At 38.5% G+C, this 16,195-nt stretch overlaps 2 protein-coding genes across 4 annotated transcripts; both read right to left on the bottom strand.

Annotated features, from left to right (window-relative positions):
• Nucleotides 1-819: 819 nt before the first annotated feature.
• Nucleotides 820-7,927, bottom strand: LOC108239202 (GTPase IMAP family member 8-like). Of its 2 annotated transcripts, XM_037978625.1 has the most exons (9): nucleotides 7,668-7,927; nucleotides 7,202-7,268; nucleotides 6,381-6,487; nucleotides 5,197-5,303; nucleotides 3,859-4,581; nucleotides 2,792-3,508; nucleotides 2,572-2,705; nucleotides 1,794-2,466; nucleotides 820-1,690 (listed from the first exon to the last, which is right to left on the bottom strand). In XM_037978625.1, the coding sequence occupies exons 4-9, from the start codon at nucleotides 5,207-5,209 to the stop codon at nucleotides 1,401-1,403; spliced, it is 2,550 nt and encodes an 849-aa protein (XP_037834553.1). In that variant the 5' UTR covers nucleotides 5,210-5,303; nucleotides 6,381-6,487; nucleotides 7,202-7,268; nucleotides 7,668-7,927; the 3' UTR covers nucleotides 820-1,400. The 2 variants fall into 2 exon arrangements, with proteins under 2 accessions (XP_037834553.1, XP_024862912.1); XM_025007144.2 differs by lacking the exon at nucleotides 5,197-5,303.
• Nucleotides 7,928-11,291: 3,364 nt separating this feature from the next.
• On the bottom strand, nucleotides 11,292-15,998 carry LOC108239208 (GTPase IMAP family member 8-like). Of its 2 annotated transcripts, XR_005233811.1 has the most exons (6): nucleotides 15,174-15,998; nucleotides 14,098-14,814; nucleotides 13,878-14,011; nucleotides 13,100-13,772; nucleotides 12,815-12,996; nucleotides 11,292-11,436 (listed from the first exon to the last, which is right to left on the bottom strand). XR_005233811.1 is itself a non-coding variant. In XM_017421789.3 (5 exons), exons 1-5 carry the CDS (start codon nucleotides 15,901-15,903, stop codon nucleotides 12,902-12,904), a joined length of 2,349 nt encoding a protein of 782 aa, XP_017277278.2. In that variant the 5' UTR covers nucleotides 15,904-15,998; the 3' UTR covers nucleotides 11,474-12,901. The 2 variants fall into 2 exon arrangements, 1 of the variants encoding a protein (XP_017277278.2); XM_017421789.3 differs by lacking the exon at nucleotides 11,292-11,436 and having other exon boundaries at nucleotides 11,474-12,996.
• Nucleotides 15,999-16,195: the final 197 nt, after the last annotated feature.

Here is a 16,195-nt window from a genome sequence, read left to right as displayed (position 1 = left end):
ACGTTCAGCAGAACATAACCATTTGTACACATCAGTATTCATCACCTTTGTGGCTAATCTTCAATGTGGGCGGGGGAATTTTTCCAACTACAATATGACATTATAGTCCCGACTAGTAAACAGAACGGTGACGGTAGACACAAAACACGCACACAAAAGTAACCTTTGCCCTTGAGCGGTGCAGTTGGGTTTATCCGTGTGAATCTGAGCAGTTCTGCTGTAGATTGTTGTTGATTTAAAGCTGCAGCAGCTCCGAAAATGGATACAAAAAAACCTGCATCATAATCGGCTCTTGTACCATAAACAGTGACCAAGAATTGCAGGATTATTGTTCAAAGTCAATTAAAGTGCTCTTACATAAAGCATTTTTTTAAGTGCATCTTTAACCTATAGACATAAACAGGAACTGTTGAAGGTTTTCCACTCAGCGTTTAAAGAAATCAACTATTTATACCTTTTATTTAGACGCTTGGAGCTTTATTTTAATTTTTTATGCTGTTGTTCTTCATTCAGCTTAAAGTCTTCTGAAACAAAAGGATTACTCAACTGCACATGACTTCCTGCATCATTTGCGTGCGCGCACACACACACACACACACGTGTCTGTTTCTGCTGCAAAGAACCAAAAACACTTTCAGTCTTTTTCTTATGAAACTAAAAGTCAACAAGGTTGTTCTACAAATAGAAACCTTTAAACTAAAACATTTTAATGACCGGAAACCATAAACTGTAGAAAACACAGTGTGAGGTAAAAACACTGGCATGTTGACTCAAATGTAATAAAATAGTAAATAATGTAAGTAAGAATATTACCAGAAATGTGTTTAATATTTAATCAGCACAGTGTATAAATTTAAATCATTTGGGATCAGATGTTGAAACAACATTCGAGTACTTTGTGTACTTTGTGTAAAACACAACATTGTGTAAATAATGTGAGAAAAGCACATCATTACACAGAACTAATCTAATATAGGTTGAATTAAAAAAGCTGTTAATAAAATATTTAAACGCTTCATTTATGTCTTTTTTTTTTTGGCTCATGTCTGATGAATCTGAGGACCAACAGGGACACCTAGTGGTGAATAAATCAAACTGTAGAGCATTTATACACTGTTCACTCAGCAATAAAAGAAAACAATAGTTCCAGTTGTTCCAGATTGAAACAATATGTAGGCCTTAAAAGATTAAAATGTGACTATTTGAAAAACAAAAATCAAAATAATGCAGGAACTACATGTACTTTTAAAATAAATTGTAAAAACTCTGCAATTAAGTCACAACAAAATCAGAAAATGAAGGTAAGTTTTTCTTAAACAGACTGAATGATCCACTCTGCAGTATTTGTAGAACTTGTTAAAAAAATGTCCAAATTAATACTCAGATATCATCTGTTTCTCCTAACAAGAGTTCCTGCGCTGCATCTGTGCAGTGTTTGAGAAGAAGCTCATATGAGGAGAAACAACTTTACTTTTTTCCAGGAAACATCGATTTGTTGTTTGATTTTCAGCCATTAGACGACTTTCATTTAAACTTTCCATATAAGCTGCTGAGGAACAAACACTGCCGATCCCAGAGGAGATCTCAGTCTGTCTAACTTTCGTCATCAACCATTCAGAGACTTGGTCATGAGCTCGTTGGGTCCTGAGCTCTGAAATGCTCCCAAATTCTGAGGCAACATCTCCGCTCACTGAAACAGAAGAAGAAGAGTGTCATTCATTACAACAATGTATACAGTTTACCTGAGAATATGAGGAAACTCAGATGTTTATTCTGTATCATAATAAACTTACAGTCAGGAATGTGACCTTCATCCATGCTGTGTGCCACCTTCATAGAGGGAACAGTTTGTTTCTCTGGTTCCTTCTCTAAAGCTTTCATCACTCTCTCTATCAGCTGCTGCTCCCTCCTGTTCCATTCCTCTTCTGTCATTGTTTTTTGCTGAGGTAATTTCTGAAATGTTCTTTGTTTGTCTTTAGTTGTGAAGCATCCTTTGTTTCTTGTTACCAGATCAATAATGTTTTGGAACAGCTCTTTGATTGGAGCAGGATCACCAAAATGCCAGCAGTTGAGAAGATGGTATCTGTTGCCACACTTTTCCAAAAGCTCCTGGATGGATCTGCCCTCTCTGACGATGTAGTCCTCAACAGGTCGTTCATTGAGAAAGTCTCCCATGGTAAACAGCACCATGCAGTGTCTCCACACTCTGTCTGTAAACGGCCGCAAGACCTCCACCAGATCTTTGAGATCTTTCTCTGTAAATGATGTGAGGACTGGAACAACCAGGAGAACAACATGAGGCCCCGGAGCACACATGGAGACACCGTGGGAAACTTCCTCTTTGATCCAGTCAGGTGGTGTCGTGTCTCTGAACCAGCCTGGTGTTTCTACAACCGTCACTTTGACTCCATCAAACCTTCCTTCATGTTTCACACAGGCTGCAGGTCTTCTCTGATCCTGGATGTCCTACAAAGATACAAAACACAAACTATGACATGAGGCACAGATTACTGACAACTAATCTGGTTGTTAAACTGGTAAATATTTCTGTACAGGAAGCATACTGGGTACCTTCTGCAGCCGACTGATGTCAAAATTAAGGTCAAATCTCTCATTGAAAAGAATCATATTTCCTGTCATACTCTTTCCTGAACATTTTTGGCCAACAAGAATGATCTTCATGTCGGTGACTGACTGTTTTGTGTCTGTAAAAATTTCAGAAATTATTGTTTTTTTTGTTAGAGGAGAAATGCATGTGTTACTAACAAATGATGTTTTCAGTGTATCTTACCTTCAAACAGCTCTTTCAGGACTCTTGACTGTCTTCCAGTGATCTCCTTGATCCTTTTGGCCTTCTTGTCTCCAGCTTCTTTCTTGGCTTCTATTTCTGCTGCTCGGCTCGGGTCGACTTCATAATAAGGATTTTCATTTCCTGCCCACATCTCTTCAATCTTGTCCAGGAGCTCCTCTACCTGAGTCTTATCACTGTGGTCCTTGTTGTTCAGGACATGATACCTGTTCTCACACTTGTTCACCATCCACTGCAGAACTTCATCACTCTCTATACGCTCCTCCACAGTCTTCACTCCAAGCCAGTCTCCTCTGGCAAACAGAACAATTGTGTGTTTCCAGATTTCTTCACGAAACAGACTCATTTGTTCCTGAACAGATCTCAGATATGATGGATTGACTGCTGTTGCTAAAGGAATCCCAAGCAGCACTGCGTGTGGTCCTGGGGGACACAGATTCATGCTGTTCTCTATTTCAAGTTTGTCCATCTCACTGGTTTCCTGCAGGGTGTGAATGTAGAACCATCCAGGAGAATCAACCACCGTCAGTCGTCTGTCTGCGACCAAACTGTGACTTATTTTACAGCATGTTGTTCTTCTGTCACCATTATTTACATCAAATGCACTTTTTCCCAGAATGGTGTTGCCTGCAGAGCTTCTGGCTGCATAATGTGCACCAATTATCACCAGTCTGAGATGTTCTGGTGGGACTTTTCCACCTGCAAGAAAAAACAAATTGCATAAAAAAATGAGATTACATGACGTTAGAGTAGAAAAAAAGAATTTCTTCTTCTAACGAAACAATTCATTCCTAGTAATTTGACTTAAAAAAACATGTTTTACAAAACTATGTAATTTAACTGATAAATAAAAGAGCTTTTTCGTGATTTTATCTTAACTCAAAGATTTAACAGCTACATAAACATACTCAAAAAGTAACATCTTAAATATCTTGTAATGTATTTTGAGTGAAGTTCTCAAAGCAGTCATAATGTTCTGATATGAATGTTTATGTTAACTCATACAATAAGACACTGTAGCTTCTATGAAACAGAAGTTTGTAACCTACCTTCAATCAGAGCTCTGAGTTCCTTCCTTTGTTTCTGCACTTGATCAAACCTTTTTGATGCTCCTTCAGCCCAAACCTTCATCTCTTCTCTCAGAGCATTTCCATGAGCTCCATCAACAGAATAATGTCTGCCTCTGTTGTCTGCAACCATTGCATCAATTTTCTCAAAAAGCATCTTGACTTGAGCTCTGTCCTCTCTGTCACTGATGTTGAGAACATGTTTTCTGTTTCCACATTGTTGAAGAATCCACCGCAGTGTTGGGCTTCTTTTGAATTTGGATTTTAGCGTTTCATCGCTACATGGAGCTGCTTCTGTGAACAACACGATGGTGTGACTGAACACCTCTGCACTGAACAGATCCAGGTGTTGCTTTAGTGATGGTTGAACATACGGATATAAATATAAATCATTAGGAATGACGAGAAGAAAAGCATGAGGTCCTGGGGGACACAGATGAACACTTTTCTGGATTTCTATCTGATCCAGTTTTGTGGTGTGCTGTAGTGTATATATCCACCACCATCCTGGAGTATCAACGACTGTGACATGTCTGCTGAGTACTTCCTGCTGCCTCGCTTCACTCTGAGCTGTTCTTCTGCTGGTGTCAAAAACACTTTGACCCAGTATGATGTTCCCAGCTGAGCTTTTACCACTGGGGCGTCCATCTAATCGTCTTCCTCCAATCAACACAATCCTCAAGTCTGGAGGGACATCTCTTTGTCCTGACATGAAAGATAAAGCATGAATTAGATTAAAAACTACTGTTTAATATGAGAACTGTCTACTGACTTACTGATCTGCGTATTCAACAATCTGAACCTGTTTATTTGTCGTCATCTACTTTGTGTTTGATTGTTTTTGTAATTTGACATTACATATTTAATTTGATAAAAAGTATTAGTTTAATATCGGATGATAAATGAATTGTGATGTTGACACAATTCAAAAACCACCATCTTTTGGACAACAAAAAATATTACAACTTTATTCTGAATATATATATATATATATATATATATATATATATATATCTGTCAAATCAAATGCGGCATATACCAAGGTGATGTTTTGTCCCCACTCCTTTTCTGCCTGGGCCTGAACCCCCTCAGCCAGATGATTGCAAAGAGTGGCTATGGATACCGGATCCAAAGTGGAACAGTCATCAGTCACCATGTATGACATCAAGCTGTATGCCAGAAGTGAGTGAGACATTGACTCACTGATTCACCTCACCAGGATATACAGCAAGGACATTGGTATGTCACTCTGACTTGATAAGTGCAGCCAAAAGGTGTCTAAAAGAGGCAATGTGATCACAGCTGAAGAGGTTGAACTACCTGAAGGCAACATTGCAGATGTCCAGGACAGCTACAAGTCCATCAGTATACCGCAGACAAACGGCAACCAGGATGAGGCCGCAAGGAAGTCAGCCACAACCAAATACCTACAGAGAGTAAGGCAGATCCTGAAGAGCCAGCTGAATGGTAAGAACAAAGTCCAAGCCATCAACACAATGATGATCTACTAAGTGAATGTCTCAGGCAGCAGAAACCCAATGTGGAAGAGGAGAAAGAAGAACCCGCATGGAAGAACAAGCGCCTGCACAGCATGTACCACCAGCAGACTGAGGAAGTGGCTGATATCAATAAATCCTACCAATGGCTGGAGATGGCTGGACTGAAGGACAGCACAGAAGCACTAATCATGGCAGCACAAGAGCAATAGAGGCTGGGGTCTATGATACCAGACAGGGCCCAAGATGCAGGCTGTATAAAGATGCCACTGAGACAGTCCAGCACATAAAAGCAGGATGTAGGATACAGGCAAACAAAGTGTACAGGGAAAGCTATAACCAAGTGGCTGGATGAGTGTACGGGAACATCTGTAATGAAAAAGGACTGGACGTCCTACAGTCAAAGTGGAAGATTCCACTTAGTAGTGAAGAACGCCAGGACTGAGATTCTGTGGCACTTCCAGATGGAAGTTGTTTTAATATAATGTATGTATATATATATATATAAATACTTGAATTTGATTTTACTATGAAGTTGTTCTTCTTATTGTTGTCCAGAAGATGGTGCTGTTTCTACATTCGCAACTCTGATGTTTGTTATATATATTTTTATTTGATACAATTTCTACCATTAATAAAATGACTAAATTCTTAATATTTGTCTTTCTTTCAGGCCCACCTACATCCAACTCACCCCAGGATGAAGAGCAGTAACTACATATTGAGCTGCACACAGCTGTGAACTCAGCTTCACTTTATTAAAGAAAACCTGATTGATTTGATCTCATTCTCACTTTAACAAATTCTTCAACCAACATTCTGCATTTTAAAGTGGATTTTGTTTTCTTATTTGTCCACTTTAGGTCTTCTGTCCACTTGTTTCTTATAACAGAAATCATGACCTCTATTTGTCCCATCAAGAGTCAATTAAAAACAGGAGAACTAAACAGACTTTGTTGATTCTCTATAAATGAAAAGTACGAAGAGTTTTATGAAAACATCACTCACCTGGGTTTGAAACTTCAGGAGCTTCAGCCATTATTTTCACATCAATCTAATAAATTTTCCAGCTGCTGTTGGACCGTACAGACGTTAAACTGGAGTGAAACTAAAAGCTGAAAAAAAAGGAAACAGGGCGTCAAGTGTTTTAACTAATTGATAAGATTAAAAAAAAAAAAAAAAATCAGAAGTTAACCAACAGTATTGAACCTTATTTAATCACACCTGTCTTATTTTTATTTATTTATTGTTGATTTTATTGCAGTTTGTTGTCTTGTTACTGTGGACACATTTTGTTAACTTTTTATTTTACAATGATTTATTCTTTCTTCTCTATTGCTTTGCCGTCACATCTGTGTAAATTTTCTATCTGAAGGTCAGTTCAAGGTTTCTTCATCCTGAATCAGAGAGAATTTATTGAAATCTGCCAGCAAACAATCAAGCAACACAATCTTTATCTCCGATGATATCCAAAATGTAGTGAGTAATTTATCTGCATTTACAGACAGCATAAATGGTTCATGCAGTTAATCATTAAAAACAAGCAAACAGAAAACAAGATCAGGACAACAATGCCAACTTTTTTCCTTTTTTTTTTGCCGCCCTCATATTTAAGCATGAAGTCTGCAGACCAGTAAACTTCTTTTACATTCCCACAAAACAGCGAAGAAAAGTTCAGACAGTTTTCCTATGGAGTCAAACTTTGATTCTGTTTATTTGGTCTGTAAATAGTTTGCTAAAGCACATGTAAATACTTCCTTAATAAATATGTTGTAATTATATAAAAGGCTGTACAGTTTTGGAAATAGTTTTATGAAAAAGTTTCTTACCACAGTTGGTAAACATCATTTGCATTCGTCTCTCTCTGAAGTTTTTCTTTTTGTGAGGCTTCAAAACCTGTTCCAAGGTGATAGTAACGACAAAGGAATGAGGTGTGACTTATTCCATTTTACTTTTGGTTCTTAAAGTTTAAGTGAGGTTAGAAGAAACAAAAAAACACTTCATGAAAACTGTCAAAGCTAAATAGTAAAACAACGATGAGAACAGAAATCAACAAATTGTCTTCATTAAAGCAGTTTATCTTTTTGTTAATGTCAGGATTAGTCAGCTAGTCAACGGTGAGCAGTTCGAGGACAGACAGACTCAGGAGACGCAGAATAAAGGTAAGTGAGTTTATTTACAGTGCACGAATAACCCAGGACCAGATCTGGAAGTGAAGGCAGGTGGTGAGTATTTGTTCAATTACTCGCAGGTTGAGTTGGTAATTGCTTGATTAGTGTTAGTTGTTTGTCTTACAGAAGCGTGTTGAGGATTGGCTTGGAGGAGCACGGTACCAGTCGTGGTCGGAGGAGAAGGTGTCCCAGTGATTAGGTTCCAGACGGAGAGGTAAGTTCTTCCAGTACACAGGTTCTCTGAGAGGCAGACAGGCTCGAGTGAGTGGTCGCAGGATCTTCAGGCAGTGGCCAGTGACTCGGATCAGACAAGGCTCAGGATTGTCAGTAACTCCAAGGCAAGCGATGTTCCAGCGCTGGTCTGATCCAAATGGCCACCTTAAGTATGCAGCCACTCTGATGGATCTTCTGCAGCTGTGGGTGATTAATTCACTAGCCAATGAGGTAACAGGAACCAGCAACCAGGAAGCAGATTCACCACAGTTAAAGTAATTGTTCTTGTTTCTTCCCAAACATCAGCAGAACTCTGATAATAATGTGTAATTAACAGTTTCTTCAGCCCATTGTCTAATTTTTTATTTTATTCTGTCTGAGTGAATAAAAAGTTAACACTTTTGTAAATTAAATCTTACTTTGATTGTTGAACAGTTGATCACAAATAAAATCAGTTTACATTTCCACTTACATCCATCTGAGGAGTTTAATTCTTGTGATAAAACTAATCTTTGTTGGAAGGACAGTCTCACAAATCAGTGTTCATTTAATGTCGTTATGAACAGAAACTTATGTTGATTTATTAGGTAAATATCTCTCCTCTGTCTTTATTTTTCTGTGCTCTGTTCATGTACGGCCTGTCTGGTCCAAGCTGCTTAATTGATAATTTATCTTATAACTTTATTTTATTTATTTGTTTTTAAGAGAAAGTCTACACTGTTGGACACAGCAGGTTATGCTGCACAACATTCCTGCATTTGTTAGAATGACATGAGGCCCAGGGTTAGTAGTGGTTCAATCAGTGAGCTAAAACCAGCAGAACAGGTCTGATCACCATCAGAAAGGTTTCATAATACATCTAGAGATGACTGCAGGCAGTGACATGTCCTGCCTCATGAGTCCATAAAAGTAAAAGACTGAGAATGAATCACCAAAAAATAAATAATTAAAAATGTGTTGAATTCTATTTAAACAAGTCAAAATAGTCGAAAAACACAGAACAAAACAAATACACAAGCTAAGTAATTATGTAATAAACATTATTTATGAGTAGAAACCAGTTTTGGGGCCAATTATTTTTTTCCTAAAGGTAACAAAAGCACAGCATGTGAAAATAAGATCTGAAGAGTGAAACCCTCAAACTGCTGTGTCTGATCATCAGATCAGAAGCAGACAAAGGACAGGGGGACCTTCAGGTCTGGGAGAAGGGGAGTTTTTTCCTCTTCACAGAGTTACACAGGAAGCTGAACTCAGCCTCCCCTCCAACATTTATTCTCCTGTTCCCAGACACCAGAGATTGTTTTAATAAATTCACTGAATACTAATCAGGAAGCCTAAGTCCAGGGGGTGGAGCAGGTCATGACACAGACAAGGTCCTCTTTAAATATACAGAGATTTTTTTCTTCCTCACACCATCACCACTTTATTCTGAAAAATATGACACCCAGATTGCTCGAATTCCCATCATTTAATCCAGTTTGTTGTGTTGCCGATGCTCTGTCCTGCTTCATCTATCAATACACTCGTTTGGCTCATTATGATGATGTCACAACTTGGTTTTAATTAAGCTCAGGTATTGAGCATGGATTTATTTTTTCTGCTGAGACCCAATTGTATAAATCTTTCAGCACCACTGACCAGAGGTTATCTTTTAGCATTAATCAACACTCACCAGCCTTCTAATCTTTTATCCAAGTCCTGTTAGCCCCATGGACAAACACTTTATGGCTCAATCAATGACACTGACTAGCTCTGAAATGTCCACTGGTACACTCTCCTTGGAAGGCTATTTAGTCACTAGGAGGCTGCCATAAACAAGCTGTAGTAATCAACATTCAAGACAAAAAAAAAACATGCCTGAAAAGTCAAGTTTGGACGTGCAGTCAGCAGTTTCATGCAGCAATAACCAAACTGGGAAAGTTTATGAATGTGGTTTTTGGACAGTGATTGGAAATTTATGAACATATGACATTAACTTTCCTGCTTCATGTCCAAGAGCCAGATGATAGCATAGAGTCAGTTTTTGAGTGAAATTGTACAGTTTAGCCCAGGAGTGTCCAATCCTGGTCCTCGAGTGCCACTATCCTGCATGTTTTCTGTCAAGGACCAAGGTGGAAGAGGCGAACCCAGAGTGCAGACTTATCTTAAAATAAAAACTGATTTATTTTAAAATAACAAAACTAGAAAACAAAAGGCTGACGTGGCAGCAAAACAAACTATAACAAAAATCCAAAGATGACACAGCAAGACGAGGCAAGGAGGAACCATGAACAAAAACAACAACACAACAACAACCAACAATGAACCGGCAGAGGAGTGGAGAAAATGACCAGGTTTTAAAGCAGAGGATAATGAGGTAAGTGGGCACAGGTGAGTGATGAAGATTGTGGACAGGTGGAGATGGGGCGTGGCAGATAAACAGAAGCAGACTGAGGGCAAGAAGAGAATGATGACAAGACACAACAATGACAAAACCAGAACACATAATAACAAAATAAACCAAGAAACAAAACAAAACCCAAATCCTTACAGTTTTCCTTGTTTCCCTGCTCCAATACACCCAATTCAGTGGTTAAATTCCCTGTTCATGTTCTACAGAAGCCTGTTAATCACCCATTGATTCAAATCAGGTGTGTTGGAGCAGAGAAACAAGTAAAACATGCAGGATGGTGGCCCTCGAGGACCAGGATTGGAGACCACTGGTTTAGCCCATAAAGCTGAGGATCGGACATCAAACACTGAAATGTTCTAAGTTCCTGATCTTAAGGCTGAGACACAGTTTGATATTTCATCTGTATTATTAATACCAACTATACTTTGTGGAGTAGATCTATTCTAAAATAACATCTAAAACATGTAGTAATTTTATATCAGTATTGAAAGGAAATGGTCGCCTCTGAAGTAAACCAAGTTAGTTTTGAAATTATTCTGTTTTACACACTGTCAAAAGCTTTTTCTTCATGTATGATCCAAATTTAAACCCTAAAACTTTAAAACAATAATTTCCCAGTCAGCTTCGCAGCTCTAATCATAATTTTAAACTGGGCTCGTCCTGCCTGTCAGATCTTTCACCAGCTGCGTCTGCTGCAACCTAACTGTGATGGTGTTGTCCCTGATGCCTCCAATCACATACCAGTAATAACAACATTGTTGAATAACAACATAACATTTTTCCCTTGTGTGTTTGTGTGTCTGTCTGTTACCAAATCAAGTCAGAAACCACTGAAAGAACTGTGGTGAAACTTGCAGAAAGTAATTACTGGACATGCCTCTAAACTGATGAACTTTTGGAGTCAAGCAGATTCAAGATGGCCACCCCAGCCAACTAACCTCAGAAAACAAAAGATGGCTGCAACTCAGTTTAATAGAAATTGAGGTAAAAGTTGATTGCTGTAGAAGCTGAGTTTTCCCACAACACATACTCTTAGTGTGGCGTTTGGAGTAACGGGACAAGAGCGCACATGACGTCATTTTTAAGGTTTAACCAAATTGGCTACAATTCCATCATTTCTCAACGTAAGATGATCTTAGTCTAAAACTCTTACATGAAAGGCAGCAGGTGACATGCACTCCTCAAAGAATAAACCTTTTCTTCAAGGCGAATCTGTTGTGTTTTGGAGTGTTGAGGAAATAGACTCAGAGATGCAGACCGACACGAGGAGCTTCAGAAGAACTTGATTCTATTTAAACAAAAGCAGAAAACAAGAACTAATCAAACACAGGGAGACTAACAGGATCTGAAACCACTGTCAGCAACCAGGAACAAACAGAAGACAACCAATCCTAGACTAACAGAGGGTGTATACGGATCTGAGGTGATAAACAGAAAGAACACCTGACTTAAAGACAAACAGGAACTGGTGAGAATGAGCGGGGATTGACTGAAAACACAAGGAGAAAATTTAACAAAAAGACAAGAATAAAGCAAAAGTAACCAAAAAAAAAAGAATCTTACGAAATCAAAATGTCCTGGTAGGTCTAACATGTGAAATAGGTTTTAAATCAAAATATAGAGAAGTTCAGTTGTACTGAATATGTAAAATACAGCATATGGTCGCTTCAGTGAAGTAGAAGGGACTTTCTACATTTTTAAATGATTTGTGCACAGATTAAAAAAAAAAAAATATATATATATATAGATATATATATATAGATATAGAAGTTTTTCATATGTGAACAAAGAAAATGCCACAACAGTCATTCAGTTTGTACATTACTGCTAAAAGTGCAAAACGCATTATAAATAAAATCAGGATTAATAGATTGTGTAACAAACCGTATTTTTATTTCTTTATTAATTTCCTACACACCATATTTGGTAACTTATCCTCTTGTTAAAACTACAAATAATGTTAGCTGAGTTACATCAGAACTGCATCACTTTTTCCTTTTGGAAATTTTCCAAAAACACAGTGATGTGAAAAGTCAAAAATATAAAACATGAGATTGCTGAACATTAGTAATCACACAAAATAAAATACAAAAAAAAAGATCTGAAGCAATTTCACTTAAACAGGCTGCTTAAATGCAGTATTTCTAATTATTTACAGATAAATAAATAAAAAAACAATCCCCAGATAACAGGAAGCGTGTAGTGGAAAAACCCTTAAAGGCCCGAGGTTTGTTGCTTGCTGCAGCAAGGAGAGCAGTACATCAGATTCCAAAACATTTTGAGCAGTGCTCTGCACAATTCAAGCTTCACACAGCCTTTTAACAATCACCTAAACACTCCCACAATCACACAATCCCCTATACACATAAATGTAAAACATTCTGGAAACTTATAACTCCAGTGATTAGAAATCAATTCTGTCCGGTCTGACAACTCAAACTAAACAGTCCCTTTAGCAACTTCCTTTTTTAAAAGGACAGAGTGTCACACTATTGACTGTTGCAACTTATTTTGCACAGACAAACATACAAAAGTTCCACCTCTGGAGTTTCACCTGTTTTGTCAACTGAAGTAGCCGAGTTAAATCTACAGTATTTGAGAATGTTTAGTTTGTTTGAGAAGTGAGTAATTTCTCCTTTTCAGGGAGAGAAACTTTTATTGGTTACCTTTAATTGTTTTAAAGACGATCATCAAGATCATGAAAAAAGACTGAAGAACCAAAGTTCTCAATCCCAGAGGAAATACCAGACGATTTAACTCTTCATCAACCATTCAGCGACGTGGTCATGAGCTCGTTGGGTCCTGAGCTCTGAAATGCTCCCAGATTCTGAGGCAACATCTCCGCTCACTGAAACAGAAGAAGAAGAGTGTCATTCATTACAACAATGTATACAGTTTATCTGAGAATATGAGGAAACTCAGATGTTTATTCTACATCATAATAAACTTACAGTCAGGAATGTGACCTTCATCCATGCTGTGTGCCACCTTCATAGAGGGAACAGTTTGTTTCTCTGGTTCCTTCTCTAAAGCTTTCATCACTCTCTCTATCAGCTGCTGCTCCCTCCTGTTCCATTCCTCTTCTGTCATTGTTTTTTGCTGAGGTAATTTCTGAAATGTTCTTTGTTTGTCTTTAGTTGTGAAGCATCCTTTGTTTCTTGTTACCAGATCAATAATGTTTTGGAACAGCTCTTTGATTGGAGCAGGATCACCAAAATGCCAGTAGTTGAGAAGATGGTATCTGTTGCCACACTTTTCCAAAAGCTCCTGGATGGATCTGCCCTCTCTGACGATGTAGTCCTCAACAGGTCGTTCATTGAGAAAGTCTCCCATGGTAAACAGCACCATGCAGTGTCTCCACACTCTGTCTGTAAACGGCCGCAAGACCTCCACCAGATCTTTGAGATCTTTCTCTGTAAATGATGTGAGGACTGGAACAACCAGGAGAACAACATGAGGCCCCGGAGCACACATGGAGACACCGTGGGAAACTTCCTCTTTGATCCAGTCAGGTGGTGTCGTGTCTCTGAACCAGCCTGGTGTTTCTACAACCGTCACTTTGACTCCATCAAACCTTCCTTCATGTTTCACACAGGCTGCAGGTCTTCTCTGATCCTGGATGTCCTACAAAGATACAAAACACAAACTATGACATGAGGCACAGATTACTGACAACTAATCTGGTTGTTAAACTGGTAAATATTTCTGTACAGGAAGCATACTGGGTACCTTCTGCAGCCGACTGATGTCAAAATTAAGGTCAAATCTCTCATTGAAAAGAATCATATTTCCTGTCATACTCTTTCCTGAACATTTTTGGCCAACAAGAATGATCTTCATGTCGGTGACTGACTGTTTTGTGTCTGTAAAAATTTCAGAAATTATTGTTTTTTTTGTTAGAGGAGAAATGCATGTGTTACTAACAAATGATGTTTTCAGTGTATCTTACCTTCAAACAGCTCTTTCAGGACTCTTGACTGTCTTCCAGTGATCTCCTTGATCCTTTTGGCCTTCTTGTCTCCAGCTTCTTTCTTGGCTTCTATTTCTGCTGCTCGGCTCGGGTCGACTTCATAATAAGGATTTTCATTTCCTGCCCACATCTCTTCGATCTTATCCAGGAGCTCCTCTACCTGAGTCTTATCACTGTGGTCCTTGTTGTTCAGGACATGATACCTGTTCTCACACTTGTTCACCATCCACTGCAGACCTTCATCACTCTCTATACGCTCCTCCACAGTCTTCACTCCAAGCCAGTCTCCTCTGGCAAACAGAACAATTGTGTGTTTCCAGATTTCTTCACTAAACAGACTCATGTGTTCCTGAACAGATCTCAGATCTGTTGCATTGACTGCAGTTGACAATTCAATCCCAAGCAGCACTGCGTGTGGTCCTGGGGGACACAGATTCATGCTGTTCTCTATTTCAACTTTGTCCATCTCACTGGTTTCCTGAAGGGTGTGGTTGAAGATCCATCCAGGAGAATCAACCACCGTCAGTCGTCTGTCTGCGACCAAACTGTGACTTATTTTACAGCATGTTGTTCTTCTGCCACCATTATTTATATCAAATGGCATTTTTCCCAGAATGGTGTTGCCTGCAGAGCTTTTGGCTGACCTGCGAGGACCAATTATCACCAGTCTGAAATGTTCTGGTGGGATTTTTCCACCTGCAAGGAATGAAAGACATTAAGATAAAAACGAACTTAAACTCTGTAGTTTTACACCTAACATGACATTAGACTGTAAAAGAGGTTTTTCTTTCCTGAGAAACATACAATCCCTGGTAGTTTGATTTAAATAAAAATATTTAATAAAACCATGCAATTCAACTGATTAATAAAAGAGCTTTATTTATGAGATTTTATTTTTTTAAACTCAAATGTAAAACAGCTCCATAAACAAACAAATCTTGTAAGGAATTCAGAGTGAAGCTCTCCAAGCAGTCATAGTGTTCTGATATGAATGTTTATGTTAACTCATACAATAAGACACTGTAGCTTCTATGAAACAGAAGTTTGTAACCTACCTTCAATCAGAGCTCTGAGTTCCTTCCTTTGTTTCTGCACTTGATCAAACCTTTTTGATGCTCCTTCAGCCCAAACCTTCATCTCTTCTCTCAGAGCATTTCCATGAGCTCCATCAACAGAATAATGTCTGCCTCTGTTGTCTGCAAGCATTGCATCAATTTTCTCAAAAAGCATCTTGACTTGAGCTCTGTCCTCTCTGTCTCTGATGTTGAGAACATGTTTTCTGTTTCCACATTGTTGAAGAATCCACTGCAGCGTTGGGCTTCTTTTGATTCTGAATTCTATGTTTTCATCTCTACATGGAGCTGCTGCAGTGAACAACACGATGGTGTGACTGAACACGTCTGCACTGAACAGATCCAGGTGTTGCTTTAGTGATGGTTGAACATACGGATATAAATATAAATCATTAGGAATGACGAGAAGAAAAGCATGAGGTCCTGGGGGACACAGATGGACACTTTTCTGGATTTCTATCTGATCCAGTTTTGTGGTGTGCTGTAGTGTATATATCCACCACCATCCTGGAGTATCAACGACTGTGACATGTCTGCTGAGTACTTCCTGCTGCCTCGCTTCACTCTGAGCTGTTCTTCTGCTGGTGTCAAAAACACTTTGACCCAGTATGATGTTCCCAGCTGAGCTTTTACCACTGGGGCATCCATTTAATTCACTTCCTCCAATCAACACAATCCTCAAGTCTGGAGGGACATCTCTTTGTCCTGACATGAAAGATAAAGCATGAATTAGATTAAAAACTACTGTTTAATATGAGAACTGTCTACTGACTTACTGATCTGCGTATTCAACAATCTGAACCTGTTTATTTGTCGTCATCTACTTTGTGTTTGATTGTTTTTGTAATTTGACATTACATATTTAATTTGATAAAAAGTATTAGTTTAATATCGGATGATAAATGAATTGTGATGTTGACACAATTCAAAAACCACCATCTTTTGGACAACAAAAAATATTACAACTTTATTCTGAATATATATATATATATATATATATATAT

The sequence above is a fragment of the Kryptolebias marmoratus genome, linkage group LG12, assembly GCF_001649575.2.
Source record: "Kryptolebias marmoratus isolate JLee-2015 linkage group LG12, ASM164957v2, whole genome shotgun sequence".
In the NCBI taxonomy this organism is placed as follows: domain Eukaryota; kingdom Metazoa; phylum Chordata; class Actinopteri; order Cyprinodontiformes; family Rivulidae; genus Kryptolebias; species Kryptolebias marmoratus.
Note: the sequence above shows the minus strand (reverse complement) of the source record. Positions and strands in the feature narration are given on the sequence as shown.